Source organism: Mauremys mutica, chromosome 1 (assembly GCF_020497125.1).
Source record: "Mauremys mutica isolate MM-2020 ecotype Southern chromosome 1, ASM2049712v1, whole genome shotgun sequence".
Classification (NCBI taxonomy): domain Eukaryota; kingdom Metazoa; phylum Chordata; order Testudines; family Geoemydidae; genus Mauremys; species Mauremys mutica.
In genome coordinates this window covers 61,681,349-61,705,620 of record NC_059072.1, presented here as the reverse complement: position 1 = coordinate 61,705,620, position 24,272 = coordinate 61,681,349, and the positions used below count along the sequence as shown (strand labels likewise).

Sequence of the window (24,272 nt, the reverse complement as noted above, 5' to 3'; positions counted from 1 at the left end):
TATATGTGGCCTAATTCAGAAGTGATATAAATGAGGGAATGGAAGGGAGGCATGCAGCAAGGAAAGCATGATAAAACAGTGTTTCTTTTCACGCTACATTCCTTCTCACTGTGGTTTGTAAGTTAAACTAATCTACCAATACATGACTTATATACCTTGCTCCTGAATTTGGCCAGTCTCTTTTAAATGGATTACAGCAAGGTTATGACTGAGTGTTTCCATGCACCAAAGTCATGCAAATTAAAAAATTATGGTTCCTACAGTTTTGTGCAAGAGGGACCAAGTTAGGGTTGCTGTGGGAACAGTGATGCCACAATATATCTTCCATATTTTGAAAGAATAGCTTTAAAAGTATAATAAATGATAATGCTGAAGGACAAAAAATGTCATTGCTTGGCACACACCTTGACACAGGAAACTTAAGAAGATATTTATGGCTTATAGAGAATTACATGTTGCATGTACTTACACATGAACAATCACAAATATAGATACCCCCATATGAACAAAATCAGAAATGTGTGCTATACACAGAAAAAAGAAAAAGGGCGACAACTGTACCTGTTAGGAAAGGAAAAACAGAATGCCAATAAGCACAAACTAAAAATTGTAGCCACTTTCAAATAGTCAACGTTTATCTTACTAAAACTCTGATGTAAAAGTCTGTTAACTTTCACCTCCTTTTGAAATAACTTACTTGTAAAAACACTTGAGGAAAATCATTGAGGACTGACTCAAGAAGCTCAAGACCAAATGTCCGGGTCATTTCTGTCATACCCACCAGCCAGTAAGGAGCATCAGCATTAACCAACTGGCAAAGATCCTGAGAAACAAATATCACATAAGTTCTCTTCCTTCTCAGTAATTAAGTATTCTTTTCCAACCTGAAGTTAATTTTTCCCCTTAAATATATGAATACATCTGTACACATACTAAATACAGAACAAGAATAATATGATGGTAGGAACAAAACAAGTACCACACATAAGTCTTTTGAAAGCAGAAGTAAACAAAACATCTTAATCAACAGGTTAGATAAATCAGCAAGCTTCTGACTGCTGTAACAAATACTGTATTGACCATTTTCATTGTATACTTCATACTGTTATTGTAATTGGTAATGCAACATACTCTAGTTTTATCTAGCTTTTAGTATTTGGTTAAAACAAATTAAAAAAGCAAGCTCCTGAAATTATTATACTAATGACTCCATGTCAATATGCATAAGACAGTTCCACATATCTTATTTTAAAAGTGTCTCCCAGCATTCACCCTATCTTCAGTTTCCTATCACTTCTCTGGGAAAGAATACATCATTGTTGATAACCATACAAAAGGAGGATTGAAAACTCTGGGCTCTAATAATAGGCATGATGTCCATATGATTTCTAGCGAGGTGCACTTTTATCATAAAGATGACTTGCACGCTCAAAAAACAGAATCCAAAAGGAAATGTCTAAAAATAAGGAATGTGTTAGTGAATAGACAAATATGATTATAATCTATTAAGGACTATCAAACTGAATTAAGAAAATACGATACTATACTGGTAAAATCCTTTTTGGTCACACAAGTGCTTCGTTACTATAATCTCTTCAACAATTTAGTTATGCAATGGAAAATTACCAAATAGCTGAATTTTACTAATACAATATTCCTTAATATCCGTTGGTAAACACATGACCCACATCTCTACTATAAAAAAACTAAAACGTCAGTTATGAAACTTCATCGGCTTTTCAGAAACAGAAAACAGAACTGTTCAGAACTGCAGAGTTATTAAGCACAAATCCTAAAAAACATCTACCGATACCTGAAAAAGCATATATGCATCTTTAGCACATGGTTTCAGAGTACTGACAGATCTTCTGTTACTGTTTCCTGGAGCTGGTACTGGTTGTTCAATAACATCTGTGTAAAAAAAAAAAGTTTGAACAAAAGATGTTCCCAACCAAGTATTTACCCCATAAGACAAATAGTGGCACAAACAGGTAATTGTTCCACTAATAAGATTCAAAAATAAAGGTCAGATTTTTATTCATTTTTATTAATGAGTATTCCTTTAAAATACCATATATAGTCGATCATAAGCCAGTTTGTTTATAAGCCAACCCTCCCCCCCCCCAAGATGGATAAGTAAAAATGGAAATTTTTTACAACCCGTTCATAAGCCGACCCTATAATTCAGGGGGTCAGCAAACTTTGGCTCCTGGGCCATGAGGATAAGCTGCTGGCAGGCCGAGATGGTTTGTTTACCTTGAGTGTCTGAAGGCATAGAGGTAAACCTAAGTAAACAAAGTGTGCCGGCGCGCCAGCTGCTTACCCTGATGGGCCAGGTGGAACTGATGGGGAATTTTTTATTTTTGGGGGGGGAGGGCGGGGGGGGAGGGAGAGAACAGAAGCTGGGGGTCCTAGCTCGGGACCCCCACACTCTCCCCATCTCATCCCTTCCTACCTTATCTGGGGAGGCACTAACTGGGAGCAGCGTGGCCAGAAGTGGAGAGACTCTGGTACCAGCCTCTTCCCTTCTGGCTGTGCTGCCTCTCCTTGCTACCTCTGTTGCGGGGAGAGGCTGTGTCCCACCTCTCCCTCTCTATACCCATTCATAAGCCGACCCCCTTCTCGGGTGCTTCCCTTTTTTACTAAAAAAATTCAGCTTATAAATGAGTATATATGGTAGGTGTTCCTTAGTCAGTTACTTCATATTCACAAAATTTAGTTAAAGATATTTACTCTAAATGATCTAAGACTAAGTGCGCTCTCTCTCTCTCTCTCTCTCTCTCTATATATATATATATACACACACACACACACACACACACTTTTATTTATGATTTTACTTAAGATGCTATTTTAACCTATTTTCTTTTGTAGTGACAAGAGTAACAGGAACACTAGAGTAATGTTTTTTGTATTACAGCAGTGCTAAGAGGCCCATGGTGAGATTCTGTGCTGTGAAACACCAAACTCACAGCCCAAAGGAGGAAGAGACATGGTAACTTCAAGCCACCTTTGTGCTCACCCAATTCTGGGCCACAACACAACCTTCCAACATAATACAGTTTTAGGGTTTTACCTAAGTTACAGCAGCTTGTCCCTAGCTGCCTACGACTCACAGAAATACTCAATCTCCACAGCTCTACATGACCATCCTACCCCCAGCCCCCACCCAAGGACTGCCTTGCAAACCCTAGCCTTAAGGCTGTTTTCTGTAGTCCCTGCATTGGGGAAATTCTGTCCTGGCTTTTAGAGCTTTACACCACTCTGGCCTGTTTATGCAATATAAAGAGACTGAAGAGGGGATGAGGATCTCATCAATCAGGATCAAGGATCCACTACATTAGATTCTGTACAAACACCGGGGTAAAAGTGCATCCCACATAACAAAACTGAATGAGCTATGCCTACAATTTTTGCAGCATTTAGAAACTCCGTTCAATATATTTATATATTTCAGAATCTAAGCAGGTAACTATTCCTGTGTTTTTAAATACAGCTCTAGAAAACAGGTTAAAATACACACAAAAAAACAAAAGGAAAACATCTACCTTTGTATCGTTCGTCTTCAAAAACCACTCTCTCAAAAACAACAGTAACTACTTGTCGTACTGTAGCTGCAGCAGTGTTATTTGTGATATTATCTTTTGTGAAGTGAAGTCGAAAGCAAAGAACAATTGCCTGTCATAAACAATTTCCAGTTAATACAATGTATATATTTTTTAGCTAAAACTAATAGTTAACCATAATATTTTTCCCTCTAATTTATCAAGATACCTAGAGATGACTTTTTAAAATCTTCTGTATATCTGAAAAGCTGAACTAAAGTTTGATACAAAAAAATTCTAGATTGTGCTGTGAAAAAAATGTATTTTCATTGTTCCCATGATCTCATGGAAATTAGACACAGTAATATCTACATTCTAAGTTAGAGATGTGCCAATGAAAACTAATAATTTTACAGGCAATTCAAATACAATAAGTGACCATGTAAAATATAATTTAACACTTCTCTATTAAAATAACGTTAAGAGGACATTAAGGTTATATGGTTAGTCACACAAAGGAAATGCCAAAGCTAAAGAGGTATACACAACCTTAACTCTGCCCCTCTTGAATTACGACATGGTCTAATTACATGATCACACATTCCTCTAAGGCAAGTAATTAAAATACAAACCATAGGGAGAAGTGATTTATAACCACACTATACAGTAACAAGTTGGTTCCTCTTCAAGGTGATAACACCTCACACAGTAATTATAGTAATTCACAAGATATTTCTCACAGAAATACACTGAGTTGCATTAATAGTACATATTTTAATCATTTCTTTTTACTATGTATTTTATATAGAAGTTCTCATTTGTATGACAAATTGTTTTCTCCTGAAATAATTCATTTTATAATTAAATTTACTATTCTATGTTTTTGCACTTATGTTGCACTTCAACCATAGCAACATTGCAATGTGTTGTGAGTTGCACAAATATTTAAAAACCTTGTTCGGCTTTCTCTTTCTGTAATTGACTTACGGAGTCTGTTTACATGGCACACACAGATTAGTACACAGTACCATAAGATACTACACATATGTAAGTTTCCAGAAAATACTACTTGATACTAAATATATACTTTTAAAATTATAGGCATTAGCATCAGTGCCATCTATAGTTAAGAATTTGACAGCTATATTCTCTCTGTATTGAACATGCTCCAGCCAAAGGCTGAGCAAGCTCTTCCCTGCACTTGCTCTTCTTAACCACCAGGGGTTGCTGCCATGCCATATAACAGGGGTAGGCAACCTATTGCACGCTTGCCGAAGGTGGCACACGAACTGATTCAGTGGCACTCACACTGCCCAGGTCCTGGCCACCGGTCCGGGGGGCTCTGCATTTTAATTTAATTTTAAATGAAGCTTCTTAAACATTTTAAAAACCTTATTTACTTTACATACAACAATAGTTTAGTTATATATTATAGACTTATAGAAAGAGAGCTTCTAAAAACGTTTAAATGTATTACTGGCACGCGAAACCTTAAAATAGAGTGAATAAATGAAGACTTGGCACACCACTTCTCAAAGGCTGCCGACCCCTGCCATATAATGAAACAAAGGAGGGAGACTTCCCTTGCCTCTCTTGCATGCTTCAGCTGCTGGCACCAAAAAGGAGGAGGAAGCCACTTGTTGGGAATGAAAAGAGGCGAGGAGTGGGGGATGCAGAGAGAAGCTGCTGAGAGAAGAGAGAAATGCAGAAGGAGGAGAAGAAACAGGATGTAGGCAGGATGAAGTGTGAGGGATCAAGACAGGCAGCCTGCAGAGTGGGGATGGGGTGGATGGGGCAGAGAAAAGCTACTGGAATACAGAGGCAGAGGGAACAGATGGGTTAGACAGGGAAAGAAACACCTGTAACTACTACACCATGCTCCCTCCCAGAACCTGGAATAGAACCCAGGGTTCCTAATTCTCAACATTCCTTTGCTACCTAGAAAACAGCACGAAATCCAACGGCAAAGTGCCTTCCCTACCCCAACCATACACCCCATTTAGTGTCTCATCCACAAAAGACAGCCAGCTACTGCTATCAGTTACTCCACTCCATTAGCTCTAGTGGCACAGGTCTGTATATCTAAAGATTCCAGTCCTGCCAGTGAACCATGTGAATGGTCAGTGTCTCCACATGATAGAAGTTCTGTTTTTTCAGTGTGTGTGCGCATGCACGCACACACACTTTTTTGTTTTTTTGTTTGATTTTTAAGACTAGGAAATGACACAGTAAGACTTAAGCTTGTAAAGTAAAGCACTAGAAAGTTAAGAAACGCCAGAATAAATGTTACCCGCACAACCTTAATTTGGCTCTCTTGTGCATATGCATTGTTGTGACAGTATATAGTTATTTAATAAGAGACTTTTTTCCACTCGACCCTGCCTCACTCAGTGCACAGGATGGAGGATGCTCAATATTCAACATGTAGCATGTTATATTTACTGCATGCCTTCCAAATTCTGCACTGAGTACAGAATTCCTAATTTCCTCACAGACTTTTCTGTGGTGCCCACCACAGTAATATCTCACTGCTTCACAAACTTTAATGAACTTCTCTTCACAACACCCTTAAGAGGTAGGGAAACGATATTATCCCTATTCTATAGATGAGAAATAGGCAAAGAGATTAAAGCCAAAAATGTCAAGAATGTCCACTAATTTTCAGTGGCAGAGACCAGGACAGAATTCAGTTTTCCTGGGTGGCATTCGACTGCCCATACTTCAAGACCATTCTTTCTTTTCCCACAATCACCTGCTTGATTTAACTACTCATCTTCCAAATTCAGCAACAAATGAGGCACTGGTTATACAGAAACAGCTTCATGTACTACACAACCTTAATTCTCTGAGCACCATCCATCCTGTATACTGAATGAGGCTGGGGTCCTGTCGAAAGCATAGTATGTAATTATATACAGTAACTCCTCACTTAACATTGTTCCGGTTAACATTGTTACGTGGCTGATCAGAGAACATGCTTGTTTAAAGTTGTGCAATGCTCCTTTATACATTGTTTGGCAGCCACCTGCTTTGTCCACTGCTTGCAGAAAGAGCAGCCCATTGGAGCTAGCTGGTGGGGGCTTGGAACCAGGGTGGACTGGCAGCCCCCTTATCAGCTCCCCTAAGTTCCCTGTGCAGCAGCCACCCAGCAGGCTATCAGTTGTCCCTCCCCACATTGCCATGTGCTGCTCCTGCCTTGGAGCTGCTCCCGGGAGCCTCCTGCTTGCTGTGCTGGCGGAGGAAGGAGGGGAAGAGGGGTGCTAATGTCAGGGTGTACCTCTCCCCACCGCTCCTGTACCTCATCTCCACAGGGCGGGGTGGGACAGGACAGGGCTCAGGACGGAGGGAGATTGCTGGCAGCAGCTGCTGTCTCAACTTGCTTATCTACTTAAAAAGGCAGTGTACTTAGAGTGGGGTCAGTGTACTTAATGGGTCAATGTGCATCTCTCTCGCACATGGTGTTTGTCTGTCTGTCTGTCTCTCTCACACACACACCCCTCTCTACCATGTGTTGCATCGCAGGCGGACATGGACAAAGCTCAGCAGTCAATATGATTGGTAGCAGAGTCATTTATTTCTCTCCAGCATACATCTTTATACACTTAAGACAGACCATCAAGCAATTGCTAATTGGTTAATAAGGTACACACAGGCACAACTGTAACTTCATTGGATAATTGCCATTCTGTATAACCTTCTAATTTATTATCCTGTTTACTGCCTACCAGCAGATAAAAACTAGCCTCGTCCTTGAAGTCTAAACACTCCAGCTCTCACATACCGTTCCCACAACCATGCTGTCTCACCTCCCTCTATTCGTGCTGCCTTGTAAAGTGTGAGGCTACATTAACAACATGTTAATCCTTGTGGGCTCAAGGAGTACTAGTTCATCATTTATTAGTAAGGCATTCCCTGGGAAATATCCCACCCTCTGACTTCACCAGCGCAACGAAACTTCACAATGATCATTGCTGTGCATAGTATTAAATTCTTTAAAACTTATCCTGTGTATGTATGTATATAAAAATAAATAAAAATATAGTCTTTTTTGTCTGGCAAAAATTTTTTCCCTGGAACCTCCCTTCTCCTCCCCCCCATTTACATTAATTCTTATGGGGAAATTGGATTCGTTTAACATCATTTCGCTTAAAGTAGCATTTTTCAGGAACATAACTACAAGGTTAAGCAACGAGTTACTGTAATTAAATACTATCATAATGCACAAGGGGGATAAATTAAAGTTGCATGGACAATCTTAATTATTGCACTTCCTAACTTTTGAGCACTTGACTTTGTGTCCTTAGTGTTCTTTTAACATAGCTTTTTTGTATGTGTAATTTTACAAAATACCATGTGCTTATGCAACATAAGATTGCAGTGTAATATACAGATTCAAGGAACAGAGTTAAGGTTATGCATTCAACCTTAACTTTTGAATATTCAGCTTTGCTATTTTAATGTAATGTTCACAGATTTTTGCGAGGAATTACCTAGGGTGTTTTTTGCTTTGAAAAAAACAAAGATTTTACCATACAGTTTAACTAATAGAAATTTGAATACACAAATATCAGAAAGCTATCCCAACTATACCTGTGCAAGAGACCAGTAATTAGAAAAAAGGGAATATTTGCACAAATCAAAGAAAAAAAATACTGTAAAAACACCAAATCAGCTAGCAGTCTCTGACCCTTCACTAGTCACGCCAATGTAAGTCTCATTCAACTTTGAGACTAAAAATACATCAAATATTTCAGTGCTAACCACACTCAACAAAACCCCATTCACCCTTCTAAGCCTGCATGAGTGATGCTCTTAAGTGCATATTTTTGAATAAATACTGAAGAGGACTAACGAGTCAAAAATATCTACTGTGCATGGTTGCAATATGATTTTCAAACACTCTTAACTAGGTCACACAAATGATTTTTCGTCATGTCCCATGCCCTTATTCTGTGGGGACTACTGCATATCAGATTGCAATTTTCAGATTTCTGCCACTGGCCTTCCCAGGCTTTATTTTAAAACAAAAATACGATGAAGTTTGAAACTATGAAAGTCAGTCAGAGAAAGAAGCAAGAACAGAACACTGGCTCTCAGCCCCTGAGGCACCATTGGAAGCAATCAGCAGGTGGAAGATCTTTTACCAGATCCTAAGCCTTCCACAATGCCAGATACCAATTTTAAACATGAATTCTATCTATTTGAGAACTCTGAGAATCATAGAATATCAGGGTTGGAAGGGACCTCAGGAGGTCATCTCCAACCCCCTGCTCAAAGCAGGACCAATCCCCAGACAGATTTTTACCCCAGTTGGCCTAAACGGCCCCCTCAAGGATTGAACTCATAACCCTGGGTTTAGCAGGCCAATGCTCAAACCACTGAGCTATCCCTCCCCTGCACAATTAACTTAGCTACATGTATATATATGCACCGCTGATACAGCCTTGTGTGCACACTTACTGAACTTCATGAAGAAAGATACACATGCTCGGGATGTGATTTTTCAAAGGCTCATAATTTAATCAAATTAAAACCATTTTTCCCTGGAACAGGCTATACTTAACTCCTCAATGAGGACTATTTCAATGCTAAATTGCAACTTTCAAAACTCAATCAATTCAGTCAACTCTTTAACCATTATATTTTTAACAAGAAAGTATTTTCTATTCGTTCTTATATTTGCATCCATCATAATATGAGTGCCTACCTCTTACCCACATATGCTTTCCTTTCACTTAAGGATGGCTGAACCATTTCTGTTCATAGATATAGAAATATCACCTTCCAGGAGAGACCAAGCATGAAAAATGTCAACCAGGAATGTTAGTCCAATAAATCTGAGAGGCTGAAAACAGTGGGTTATAACAGAAAATACTGTGTAGTAACTACTGCATACAGAGATGACTAGTGCCTGCAGATAGTAAGGGGGCACAATTTAAACGTTTGCCCCCCCCCAACAGCTTAAGTGACAGCCCCCTACGACCGATCTCCACCCTCAGCAGCCCCTCCCTCCAGCTCCCAGTTGTTTGCTGCTGCCTCTCCCAGTGGCCACAGCTCCCAGCTTGCCGGCTCCTGCAGTGACAAGCGGGGACAGCAAACCCTGGCAAAAATCTGGGGGGAAACACGTGAACCAACATGGCCCCTCCCATGCATTGCCTCTCACTGCATATAACTTTTCTTGTTTAAAAAATTCACACAGCAGTTTAATTTCAGTTGGTGGAAAATACAGAATGTCCAACTATTGTGTTCCTGATGCAGCATCTAACAATCTCTCCTCTTCATGGATTTCCATTTTCCCTACCAATGATGCTGCTTCTGCTCACTATCTCTGACAAATGGATAATAATTCAGGGATAAATAATAATAATAATAGGGATAAAACCCATTTTGTAAAAATAGGAGAACTTCTGAGATTGAATCTCAGCTTCCACAAGGAAAGACATGGATGCGAGAGTTAGAAATCAGAAAAGGAACTTCTAAGGCCTGCTATCTTTTGTCTCTCTCACTCCTTCAGCGGAGAATGAAAAAACTACAAACATAATAGCAGAGAAAGGAATAACTAAGTAACATTAGACATACTGATGTTAAATGAGGCAAGAGTGGTATGCCCCACACAAAGTTATTAGTAAATTCCCCCCAGAGGCTGGCTCAGAAACATTTGTCTTGTTAAGACTAGGCGAGTGATTCAATATAACGTATTCGTGCAGGGATTGCTATGCTGTTGCATTCAATGTCAACCAAAAAAATAACATGCATATATTTAGTGAAGATGCTAAGGGCACATTTTAGCTCCAACAGTAGTGACTCTCTCATAGTACAACTGCTTCTGAACTACACTGTATGTGACTGTTTTAGGGGAATATGGATTCATGCCAGATTTCCATTGTTCTTGCTGAAAACAACATATGACATTTTGTAGTATTAATAAAAAAAAAAAGCAAGAGATCCATCTATTTAAAGTAGAGATTTGTGAAACTCCAGAAGTCGCTTAAAGCCAACCAGCTTTGCTGTTCTTTATGACATAGATTAGGGTGTGAAGTACCAAGAATAAAACTCTACCTGAAAGGTTTCTGTTCGAATAACTCTATTGTCGCTTTCAACAATGGCTTCTTTACCTCTCAACACAGATTATCATTTTTTAAAATATATGTCTGGAAAAAATGAAATTGTGAAAGTGCTGAAGAGGTCTTTGAAGTAACTTTGGTGAAGTTATTACCTAAAGAACGGAAAATAATATTTCATTTTCTCTCTATATAAAAAGTATTTATAAACTATTTGAATGATCTTGACCAGCCTTGCTCTGTGCCAATATCTGTCACTTGGATTGCAGAAATGAAGGCATGAGAGAGTTTTATATTTTAATAACCTCCTAAAACTGACCAAACACTTGATGATCTATGTTATCTGGGGCAGGCTAACTAAATCCTTCTGCATGTAAGTAGGAAGCCGTTAAATAATCATCTAGGAAATTAACTTGTTAGAGGCAGCCAGAGTATAGTTTCAAGCTACAAGTCGTGAGATGTCTGATATCAATATCTGGGAGTTTACACACCTTTTCCCATAGGAAATCAACTGTTCCAATATAAAATTTTTATATGAACTGTTTAATCTCTTACAAGATGGAAAGTCTATGTTGCTATAGATTTTCATATTACTAACAATTACTAACTGGAAAGAAGGTTAAATATATTAACTCTAAAGTTAAAAAGCACTGAATGAGATAAATCACCTTTTGAATTGCTTATAAGGAAAACCTTCAACAAGGGATTGTTAAAAAAAATCAATAATAGCATAGACTTAAAACAGAAAACATTAAAATAAATTGAAAGTAGCTTCAAATCTTACATTTTCCCAAGTCACCATGCCAATATCTAAACTGCTCCTAAGATTGGCCATCTAGGAGGCCAGGTAGGTAAAGATGGCAGTTTCTTTAGTGATTTTGCCCTAGCCCCCCAGATCCTGAATTACTCTCTGCTCTGTTCTTTATACCATTTATCCAATTTCCAGTTGCCTTAATAGGCTACCCTGCCACAGCTGCTGCAGTCACTAGAAGCCTCTGATAACACTACTTTGTTCCCTCCTGTGTACATCTGGACTGTAATCATCCAAACATAAAATAAACACTAAGGGAAAAGAGAGCACCTCCCAAAAAAATATCTCATGCAGCCTTTAAGGCACTCAACCATGTGGTCACTCTGTCTACATACATGATTTCAAATGCACACTGTACACTGAAAAAATAATGAAAGATGTTTCTCTAATCTTTCAGTTACAGTAATCTTAGATATTATTTGTAACAACAGACAAAAATAGATTACACAGAAACATGATTTTTAAATTTTTTCCAACTTGGATACTGGAGACTGACAATTCTGTAAAACTGGGAAAAGAATGAGTGAAGTCCTTTTGTTCAGATCTACAGCATTTGAAAAGGATTCTAATAATTTCTATTCCCCAGAAAAATGTGACATTGGCTAGATTAACATACGCTCTGCCTTCAGAGCACAGTGAGTAGGAGACAATTCAGAATGCTTTTTATAATTCTATTTAGATAGAAAGTGAAGAAAAAACCTGTAAGGGAAATTTTGGTACACAGAATTCCTCAATCTAAATTTTGCCGAGACATGGAGCAACAAAACCTATTATTGAAAAAAGTACCACGGAATTAAGATAAAAGTGGATCAAGACCCTCATTTTTGTGTCTCAGTTGAAAGGTGGCATCAACACAATGCATCTTTAAATTATATTGTAATGTTATTTCAGTTCTAACTCAAACAAAAGCATGCCACCAACACAAGGCCTATTTAGGAAATAGGTTTTTTGGGGGATGCCTCCTTTAAAATACTAGTCAGGATAAACCCTCGGTGTATTGGCTGTGATTTCAGAGCTCAAGGTATTTTGGGGTCCAGATTTCTTTGCCATAAAAACATGCACACGTGCACAAGATTAATGGATTTAAAGCAGTAGGTTATTACTCAACAGAATAGTCCTTTTTAAAAAAATCACTTCTGTAGTCTTATAGAGAGGAATTTCTTATTATGAGGGAACAGTAAAAACAGATGAAAAAGGGAAGAAGCTAAAATTAAACCAGTTATTAAAGTCCAGAGGAAGACAGAAAGACTAAAACAGCAGAACCCAGATTTTTTTCCCTTCCATCCAGTGCATTGAACCAATTGGCAAAAAAACAAAAAAACACCATACCCTATCATTTTGTAGGTAAACACTTCTGGATGAAGTCACCTGTCATGATTAATGTGCTAAACAGCATTCTGTTAGGAAAGCTGTATTCTAATAGTAAAATTTAGACTAAGAAACAATTCTTATTCTAAATACCAATATTTAAAAAAAATTTTTTTGCATGTGCTTGCACATGTGGCAAGAAGCCAGAACTTGATCTGCTAGTAATTTTACATAGCCTACCTTTCCTCGAAGTCTAGAGTGGTATTTAAAATGTAACCATTGCCTCTGGCATCAACAATATTTGTCAATACTAGCTTTGTATAAATTAGTTTTGCAGGAGGAGACTTAAGCCTTTCCAGTGATCGCTACATAAGCTATCTTTGCTGTCTTACAGATATTTGTCACTGCAAGGTTAGCCCTTACTAAAAGCTATGTAAACCAATGAAATAATAATGCCAAAAGGAATTTCACTCTCACATACTAACTTTTTGTTGCTGGAGTTGACACATCCAGACCCAACATGCAAAACATATTCACACTAAAGTGGCAATTCCTGGCTCTTGCAGTCACCAGCTTGTTCCCACTGCTTTGAGGCTTTGCATGTAGCTACCTAGAGTATGGATGTACCATGGATTTAAAAGTCTTCTTCTGTGACACCAGGAATTAGGTTCTCTCAACTGTCTAAAAGTCACTAAAAGTGAACTGGCAAAATTGTTCAAAGATTTTAAATAAAAAAATAGGAAACTACAATAATTTCAATTTAAATAATTATTTAGTTGATACATATTTCACTTATATATTTGTATTTAATATCCGTGGCCTTGCACTGTCAGCGTATACAATCGACTAAAATCTCTCAAATTAAGCCATGGAATCTTGCTGCTTTGCTGTATTAGGTCATGTTTTAGTATGTATTAATTAGCAATAACTATTACTTCACATATTTATAGCTGATCTGAAAATATGTTTAAAGAGTTACAGCTTTTAGGATCTGCATTAAATTGTTCAAATGACTAGAGTAATGGAAAGACAAGGTGGGTGAGGAAATATCTTTTACTAGATCAACTTCTGTTGCTCGGAGAAGCTTTCAAGCTTCGCAGCGATGAGGAAGAGCTTTTAAAACAAACTTCACCAAACAAGGACACTCCACCAGAGAAGCAGATTGTCACTCAAATAACCCAATAGAACCTTTTTGAATGTGGGAAAAAAACACTCCGTCCACACACACCTAGTTGTCACCTACCCCACCAGAACCCATACGGGTTATCATTAAACAATTACAACCCATTCTTGATGGGGACCACATCCTGAAAAATCTTTCCTGAACCCCCTCTTCTGGTCTTGAAGCACCCCCGCCCCAACCTTGTTGCCAAGGTCCTCATCAGAAGCCAGATCTCCAATGACCAGGATCCACTAATTCAAAGTGGTGCCAGACTCTGTCAGACCAACAGATGCAAAATGTGCAGATGTATCTCAACCTCTATGATCACAGAAGTTCAGGATTGGAAGGGTCCTCAATAGGTCATTTAGTCCAGTCCCCAGCACTCAAGGAAGGATTAAGTAATAAATGAACCATTCCTGACAGGTGTTTATCTAATCTGTTCTAAATTAATCTACAATGAGGGAGATCAACCTCCCTAAGCAATTTGTTCCGGTGCTTAACTATCCTGACAATAAAGAAGTTTTTCCTAATATCCAACCTAAATCACCCTTGCTGCTTAAGACCATTGCTTCTTGTCCTATCCTCAGAAGGAGAAGAATTTTTCACCCTCCTCCTTGTAACAACCTTTTATGTATTTGAATACTGTTTTGTCCCCCTACTCAGTCTTTTCTTCTCCAGACTAAACATTTTTTTTTTCAATCTTCTCTTATAGGTCATATTTTCTAGACTTCAGTAATTTCTGTTGTTCTCCTCTGGGCTTTCTCTAATTTCCCCACATCTTTCCTGAAATGTGGCACCCAGAGCTGGACACAATACTCACACTAAGGCCTTATCACTGAGGAGTAGAGTGGAAGAATTACTTCTCACGCCTTGCTTACAACACACCTGCTAATACACCCCAGAATGATGTTTGCTTTTTTTGCAACAGTGTTACATTGTTGTCTCATATTTAGCTTGTGATTAGGGATGTAAATAATGTGTAAAAACAGTAACCATGTAACTGATTAAAATTCTATCAGTTACAGGGTTAAACGTTTACCCAGGGAACTAGGGATGCATGGATCCCCACTGCTGCCCCCGCACCAGGATCCCAGCACACCCAGAGTCCTGGCTGCCAGCCACGGGGCCAGCAGCTCGAAGGGACCCCAGCCGTGAGGTCAGCAGCAGGGTGGGCACTGCGGACCCCAGCCGCACCGGATGCTGAGAAGCAGCAGTGCAGCTGCCACGATGGACCCCTGCCGCAGGGCCACCTGCACGCCCGGAGGGACCTCAGCCGCAAGGCTGCCCGCCCACCTGGAGGGACCCTGGGCGGCAGCTGGGAGCCTGGGCGCAGGGCTGGCAGGCGCGACGGAGCCCAGGTGTACAGCTGGCAGCCCAGAGGGAGCCTGGGTTGGGGATCCTCTTCCCCGGCAGCAGCAGGTCCAGGTGGGGGGAGAGGCATCTCTCCCCGCCGCAGCCCGAGTGCCTGTGTGGTGCTTAATAGGCTGCTGCGCAGCCTCACAGCTTAAAGGGAACTTAGGATCCCAGGAACAGCAGCTGGGACCTTGGGCAGAGTTTAATCGTTAAGCTTGATGCTTATTGGTTTCTGGTATCAGTTAACTGGTTAAACTCTTACATCCCTGCTTGTGATGCACTATGGTCCCTTTCTGCAATATTCCTTCCTAGGAAGTAACTTCCCATTTTGTATGTGTGCAACTGATCCTTTCTAGGTGGAATACTTTGACATAAATAGGATGAAATTCAGTAAAGACAAATGCAGACCATTTCTCCAGTTTGTTCAGATCATTTTGAATTTGAGTCCTATCCTCCAAAGCACTTGCAACTCCTCTTGGCTTGGTATCATCCACAAACTTTATAAGTGTATACTCTCTCTGTCATTATCTAAATCATTTATGAAGATATTGAACAAAACCAGACCCAGGACTGATCCCTGAGAGACCCCACTCAATATGTCCTTCCATCTTGACTGTGAACCACTTTTGATTACTTTCTGGGAGTGGTTTTCCAGCTAGTTGTGCACCCACCTTACAGTAGCTCCATCTAGGATGTATTTCCCTAGTTTATGAGAGAGTCAAAAGCCTTACTAAAGTCAAGATATACCACATATACCACTTCCCCCATACTCACAAGGCTTGTTACCCTGTCAAAGAAATCTATTATGTTGGTCTGAAACGATGTTCTGGACAAATCTATGTTGACTATTACTTATCACCTTATTATCTCCTAGGTGTATGCAAACGGACTGTTTGCTTATTTGTTCCATTATCTCTCTGGGTTCTGAAGTTAAGCTGACTGATCTGTAGTTCTTCAGGTTGTCCTTATTTCCCTTTTTATAGATTGGCACTATATTTGCCCTCTTCCGGTCCTCTGGAATCTCTGTCTGCTATGAGTTTTCAAAGATAATCGCTAATGGCTCAGATATCGCCTCAGTCAGCTCCCTGAGTGTTCTACATATTTCATCAAGCCATACCAACTTGAAGTAATTTTTAATTTGATCTTTCACTATTTTAGCTTTAGATACTACCTCATTTTCACAGGTGTTCACTCTCTTAGATGTGCTATCTCTACTAACTTTTTTGGTGAAAACTAAACAAAAAAGTCATTTAGCACTTCTGTCATTTCCACATTTTCTGTTATTGTCTTTCCCCCGCTCATTGAGTAATGGCCTATCCTGTCCTTGGGTCTTCCACTTGCTTCTAATGTATTTGTAGAATGTGTTCTTGTCACCCTTCGTGTCTCTAGCTCAGAAGTGGGCAAACTTTTTGGCCCAAGGGCAACATCTGGGTATAGAAATTGTATGGTGGGCCATGAATGCTCATGCAATTGGGGTTGGGGTGCGGGTGCAGGCTCCGAAGTAGGGCCAGAACTGAGGAGTTCAGGGTGAGAGAGGGGGCTCCGGGCTGGAGCAGGGTGTGTGTGGGGGAGGAGGGCTCCGGCTGGGGGTACAGACTCTGGAGCGGTGCTGGGGATGAGGGGTTTGGGTTATAGAAGGGTGCTCCAGGTTGCGACTAAAGGGTTCAGAAGGCAGGAGGTGGATCAAGGCTGGGGCATGTAGTTGGGGCATGGGGAGTGGCTCAGGGCTGCAGGCTCCAGGAGGCGCTTCCCTAGAATCATGAACTCTACCATTTCATGGTCATTTTCATCTAAGCTGCCTTCCAGTTTCAGATGCTCAATCAGTTCCTCCCTATCTGTCCAAATCAAATCTAGAACAGCCTCTCCCCTACTGTCTTTCTCCAATGCTTTCCAAGAATTTGTTGGATAATCTGTGCCCTGCTGTATTATTTTCCCAAGAGATGTCTGGGCAGTTGAAGTCTCCCATCACCACCAAGTCCTGTGCTTTGGATGATTTTGTTAGTTGTTTTAAAAAAGCCTCAACTACCTCTTCTTCCTGGTTATATGCTCTACAGTAGACCCCAACCATGACATCACCCTTGTCTTTTATCCCTTTTATCCTTACCCAGAAATTTCAACAAGTCTGTCTTCTATTGCCATCTGAACTTCAGTGCAAGTGCATTCATCTTTGATCTTTCCCTCTTTTCCCCTGCCTGTCCTTCCTGACTTTCTTCTCTGCAAAATCTCTTGGGCAGATTTTCTGCACCATGCAAGAGCTTTGGGATGACAATCAGTTTCAAGAAGACAGTGATCATATACCAAGAGGTGGAAGAACCAGTGCTCGACATTACTCCAAAGCATAAATCTCTTTGCATCATTGACAGCCTTTGCTACTTGGGTTCTATGATCAGCAGGAATCTTGATCCTCAGATTGAACTAACAGAATTGGAAAAACAGCTAAGAATTTCAAGCTATTACAAAACGTGCATGGAATAACAGCAAATTATCAACTAAGGTGAAGATACTGATCTATGAGACCTGAGTGCTGTCATTCCTGCTCTATGTTTCAGAAACATGGACAACATATACTAAACACATTAGGAGACTGAACAACACGAGATGCCTGTGTAATATTCTGGAAATAAAGTGGGAAGACAAAATACCAAACACAGAGGTGCTGAAGCATGCAGGATTGACGCACTTAGAAACTACTATCAAGAAGAAGGGGTGGCAATGGCTCAGTCATGTCAGGAGAATGGGAGGTGACTATATTCACAAGAATATTTTGTACAGCAAGATTCAAGACGGCTCTAGAAAGCGGAGTTGCCCTTTATGACTGTACCACGTGTGCAAAAATTATATGAAATCATTCAACATCAGTGTAGTCAACTAGAAGAGGCATGCAGAATTCCGTTAAATCTGGAGGAACATCTGGCACTGGGTACAGCTCAACATGAAGTGGCTTTGATCCAGAGGATGGAAGCAAAGTGAGAAAGAAGAAAGCAGCGTGCTGTAATCTTGAACTCCAACTCAGACAACACATGGATCTGTGAAACTTGTAACATGCTATGTCGCTTTCGAATTGGGCATGTCAACCATAAGCAGATTCATCAGGCACCTGACTAGACCTTTTGCACGTACACCATGATCCAGTGAATCACCAGTTAGCTGAGCAACCAATATTCCAGTCACATGCATTATCCCACCTAGTCTCTATGATGCCAACTATATTACAGTTGTGTTTATTTACTAGTATTTCTAGTTTTTCCTCTTTATAACCCCGCATAGTATTAATGATCAATACTACCCACAATGCACCTTTCAAAATGCATGGGTCCTACGTATGTCTATCACTACATGTGGTGTACCTCATCCATGCCCCAGTAACAACTATGTGGGTGAAATGAGAATCACTATGCTGTCAAATGAACTCTCATAGAAAAATGATAAAAGACAAATGCCATATCACCCATGGGCAAACATTTTCACAAAGCAACCACTCCATATCTACCCTTTCAGTCCTCATCCTCAAAGGAAAGTAGACCACCACTTTCAAAATATGAGTCTAGGAGCTTAAATTCATAACTTTGTTAGATATTAAAAATCATGGACTTAATATAAATCTAGTGTCTTTGTCTCATAACAATGTGTAACCCACTAACCTTTCTTGGTCCTTGGTACAGGTGCTAACTGTCCGCTTCACCATGAATGGTCTCTCTTGCAACATCTATTCTACCCTTCTATTTAGCTGTGACAGTGAGAGTACCTCTCCCACACCTAAAGAGCAGCTCTGTGAAAGTTCGAAAGCTTCTCTCTCTCTCTCCAATAGAAACCGGTCCAATAAAAGATATTACCTCACCTACCTGTTCTCTTAGCATTTATTTTGGTTTTCCTTATTTCAAGCATGTGTACACTCCTGCCCAACTATCAAAATTCTGCCAGCTTCTATTCTTCAGAACTTTGCCACTGATGCCAACTACCAAAGAAGAATAACTGATAGTGGACCATGCTTACTAGATTAAGGCAAGTCACATTTCTCCCAATATTACTTTTTTAAAAATATTTTTCTTTTAACTTATTAAAAAAATACTTGTTACTTGATCTCCTACATATTATAAAATAAGAATATTTAAAATATGCACCAGATTTCAGTTTCTAGTATTCTCACCAGCAGAGTACAGTAGGGCAGGGGTAGGCAACCTATGGCAGCATGCAAGCAGCATGCAAGCTAATTTTCAGTGGCACTCCCACTGCCCAGGGGCTCTGCATTTTAATTTAATTTTAAATGAAGCTTCTTAAACATTTTAAAACCTTATTTACTTTACATACAAGAATAGTTTAGTTATATATTATAGACTTATAGAGACCTTCTAAAAATGTTGAAATGCATTACTGGCACGCAAAACCTTAAATCATAGTGAATAAATGATGACTCGGCACACCACTTCTAAAAGGTTGCTGACCCGTGAAGTAGGGTATCACACCAAGTGGTAATTCCTGATCAGTTAAGCCTGTTAGTTACAATATATAACCAGATAATAGCAGAATATTTCATCTTGAGCAACTCACTTAACTTTTCCATACTTAAGTTTTCTCTTCTATGAAATAATACTACCCTCCTCCTAGGTAAAGTACTTCGCGATGTTTGAATTAAAGATTCTTTATAAGGACAAAGCATCCTTTTGTATTCACTCTTACATAAAAAGTATTTATCTTTACTAAAGGACTAAATATTTCAACAAGTGTTTGCGGGGTCAGGGCCTCTGTTTCGGAAGCAGGTACATTCCTTCAGTGGAACTGATTTAGATAAGTAAGTTAACATGTTAAAATAAATATCACAGTTACATAAACAAATTCCTACCTTGGAGAGTGCTTCATCATGGACAACTGTATTGGTTGTTAAAAGAACAAGAACTGTCTGAAGTAATTTGAGTTCTTCAAGACTATTTTCCATCAGTTGCCAAAGCATGTTAATAATATTTCCAGCTGCAGCCTATGAAGAAATCATTTGATATATACAATTAATTTTATACTTTGTATTTAATACCAAGATTACACATACATTTAAAATACATCATTCACATATACTATAGTAAATTCATTTTTTTCCTACAACCATATAAACACACAGGGAATACAATACTAATTTCTTTGTCACAATGGTCCTGGATATCAAAAGACTTACGTGATCAGTTCTCTTCTATTTAAGGCATATATTTTAATCATTTTGTCAACCTGTGTGCACACTTTATTTTTCAACCAGAAGCACAAGTTCTCTTAGAGGAAGAGGCAATTCACTACAAAGCTAATTTGACTACAAACTTCAGTGACCTATATATGCCAGAAAAATATGTCTATTACTCTGTCTAAATACAGCTTTATATATCTTTTTATTATGTATTACTTTCATGGACAGTTTGACATATTCAGTAAAAAGCAGTACTACTAGATGTTACATGTGTATTTAAGACTACGGTAATAGTTGTATGCTATATTATCAAATGGATGCAAACACCCTGCATAGGCTCTGGAGCCAAAAGAAGGTGAAACTATATGCAGAAGTACAGATTTATCAAACCTGTGCAAGTCCAATCCTCTTATATGCATTTGAAACATGGATTCTGCTTAAACAAGACATTGGGAGGTTGGAGGCATTTCATATGCATTGCCAGCAGCGACTACTGGGTACATGATGGTTGACTTTATCAGTCAGAGATGTATCATTGAGAACTGGCCTCAAGATGACTAGTCATCATTGGCCACTGATAGTTGGCTCTTTTTGGTCATGATGCTTGCCTTGAAGACAAAGTCTCTGCATACCAAGCCTTGAAAATTGGACTTGAGGTCAGGAAAGGACACTGCCCAGTCAGAGACTGGTGGCAGTCACGCCATTGCCCACAATTAACCTGAACCAGATCAGTAATAAACCTGGGGAGTTCTTAAATGCTGCGAATAAAGCTGTGCAGTGTGGTCACAGACACTTGGCACTACAAACCTCCGGTCTAAGCATATTATTGTTGTTACTTATTATACTGAATTCAATGACTATGCCACTGAATCTTTAATATAATAATATACTATTCGTGCACAGAGACGGGCAGAGTAAAGATTACACTTCCGTTCTTAAGTGTGGTACGTACCAACTTTTGAATGCTTAACTGTACCCTTTTCATACAGCACTACAATCACGTTAGCCAAAACAGCTTTTCAAATCAGCCATTTTTATCATGTAAAAGAGTTCTTCCTGGTTTGTGGCACTGATTTCTTGCACTATGTCAATACAAGTTTGGCAATAGTGTTTCCTAGCTAACTGCTGGTGAGCCAACTAAGGAATCCAACTATTGTAATGGATTCTACAAAAGAATACTTTAAAAAAAACACAACAACTATTTTATGTACTTTTCCTTTGGCTCCAACGGGGTGGATTGGATTTTGACAATGATATTTTAAACTCCAAAAAAACATTTTCCACCCAATTATATCCATTTTAATATACATAAATGTGTTTCAGCTTTAGAAAGCAGTCTTATAAGTGTTTTATCTTTGCTAAAGTACTGAATACTTCAAATATTTCAATACAAGACAATATTTTCAAATAATATCCATCTTACCTCTGAAACAACTTCATGTGACATAAGCCTCTGTATGGCTGCTAGACACAGTTGAGTAATCTTTGGTTCCTTTGTTCCACAGCCCATTAGAAACGGCTGAACTACTTCTGAGCTGTTCTCTTTCAATGCTTTTGAACAGAGATAAGGAAAGTTGGTCAACTTTTAACAGTTTGCTGATTTGAATGATGTAAGGCAAATACTTGTTAGTCATAAAACACATGATGAATAATTGTTAAGTTATTCAAATCCTAAACAAGAACAAAACCCAGAAAGAATCTCCATTGAAATTTATGGCAGATATTTTTGCACTGGGGGAAACAATTGGATTCAGGGTGAGAGAAATGCCAGTAGTCTCCTGAATACTTGACCTGCCAATGAGCTTCTTGTCCTATCCTCTCTTAACCCTTTCCACAGTGCTTTGATCCCCACATCCCCGCTTGTCCTCCTCACTCTGCCCCATTTTAGTGCTTCTCCCTAACCCTCAAACTTCCTTCTAGAGTGACTTTGGTTTGTCAATGTCATAAGCCTCTTCCAATCTTCACGAAGCCCTCTCTTCCCCTTTGGGCTCTGCAAGGGGATTCAAACTTGCACTCTCTTCAATCTGTTGGATATCCATGTACGGAGCAGTGCATCAAGGACGTGCTACATGTGTAGCACAAAGATGTATACCACTGCAGACAGAGTGGGTGGGGAAAAAACATCAAAGCAATACTCATCACCAACCACATGGCCCTGTATAGTGTAGTGAGAATGACTGGTCATTTAGAGCCCTGGATAGGACATTCACATAAGTATACAATGAGTTTAAGAAAAATAAAAGTTAGTCATTTTTGTACCACAGCTCTTATAAGTAAAACTTATGCTTGTGCTATGATGGCAAATAGCAGACAAATAGCTTTTTATTTATGTAAAACTCAAAGAAATTTGGAGTATATGTGAGAGTTTGTTTTTTTACTCAATGTTCCAACAACTGATCTGAAAACCAACATCAAGTTAAGAGCAACAAAAAAGTATTTAAAACTGAGGCCTCTTGACTAAAACATCTCAAAAAAAGGGCTAGAGGATTGTTAAAAGCATCTGCTTCCTGTAAGAATGTTATATCCGTGGACTTATAAAAAGATCAGACAAAGTGAATGTATTAAACAAACTGCATTCTATAATGGCAGTTTCTTCAGAGCCACTACAGGGTAACAATGTATTGACAGATATACAGATCTGGACATTATAGAGCCAACATCAAAAGCTTATTTAAAAATCAGACAGCCCTGAATGTGTAGGAGCACAAGCCACTTTTTAATCCTGTGGCTATAAAAAAAAATCAGAATTGAAAATCAGTTATAAACTCTGTTTTAAGCAAAACAATCTGCTTTTTAAATCACAGGAACACAAATTTGCATCCAGCACTAGTACTCTTCTGCTAAATGTTCCACAGTTCTCTAACAACATAAGTTATAAATTTTTCATCAGTGAACTGAAGTGCTTTTATTTATAATTTTTTTCTACAATTGTCACTGAACTCCAAATGACAATTAGAGAAGAAAAATATTGTAAATTTATCCCCCACACACGACTCCCAGTAGAGTCCTGAAAAGGAGTCAAGAGATTATCATTAGGAGACAAGGATAAAAAGTGGAAAAGGTGGTGGACAACTTTAATACAATATCACACATGTACATTTAAATAAAAAAAGGTCTATGCTTACGTTAGCCTGTACAGTGCAGATTATGCCTGTGCTAAGTGGGCGTGCATAAACAACAGCATTGACAGTGAGGCACAGCTTACGCGAATAACGAGCCATACATGCCTGAACCTCTATACAGCTCTCTACACACCCAAGCAGTGCCTTTCACCTCTATAGTGCTACTTTTAGTTGCATAGCGTCCTGCTGCCTCCACGCTGCCAGAGTCTTTCCCTGCCACGTGTACCTACACACCACAGTGAGTGTGAACGAAGCCAGACTTTCACAGCAACATGTAGCTACACATACCCTACGTGCCACTGCAAGTGTAGACAGGGTCGTAGGAAGTATTTTTTCCTACTACAAAGCCCAATCTATCTCAATTTCAGTGGTCCATCTGTACCTAACTTTTGTAGATGGATACAGATATATAATTTAAAAGTGTTTTCTCCAGGTTATCACCAAAACCAGAATCTGGGAGATTAACTCCCATTTTAAAAGTGACAGACAGAAATTCAGTTGCATCAAAGTTCCACTTCCCTTTTATACCCCTACTTGGTCTGCAGAAGGAAGATGTCAATTTTTAGCAATGTCAAAACTCTTCCAGGAGAAGGCTTAACAATAAACTCAGGTCCTGACAGATTAAAAAACTCTTAGTTTACTTTTGAAATGTATCTACTGTATTTATAATTTTTAAAGTAAGTGTGTGTGTGTGTGTATATATATTATGATCTTAAACAGTCCATTCGTTAATTTAAAAGAAG

At 39.1% G+C, this 24,272-nt stretch overlaps 1 protein-coding gene across 4 annotated transcripts in view; it reads right to left on the bottom strand.

The window, feature by feature from the left end:
• Positions 1-24,272, bottom strand: part of MON2 (MON2 homolog, regulator of endosome-to-Golgi trafficking) — a 162,404-nt gene that overhangs the window by 120,016 nt on the left and 18,116 nt on the right. For all 4 annotated transcript variants that reach the window (XM_045032917.1, XM_045032925.1, XM_045032936.1 and 1 more), the window contains exons 3-7: positions 21,831-21,958; positions 20,081-20,212; positions 3,549-3,678; positions 1,814-1,911; positions 698-823 (exon numbers count right to left, since the gene is read on the bottom strand). In XM_045032917.1, the coding sequence (XP_044888852.1) occupies positions 698-823; positions 1,814-1,911; positions 3,549-3,678; positions 20,081-20,212; positions 21,831-21,958 (614 nt within the window). The remainder of the gene's footprint in view (positions 1-697; positions 824-1,813; positions 1,912-3,548; positions 3,679-20,080; positions 20,213-21,830; positions 21,959-24,272) is intronic.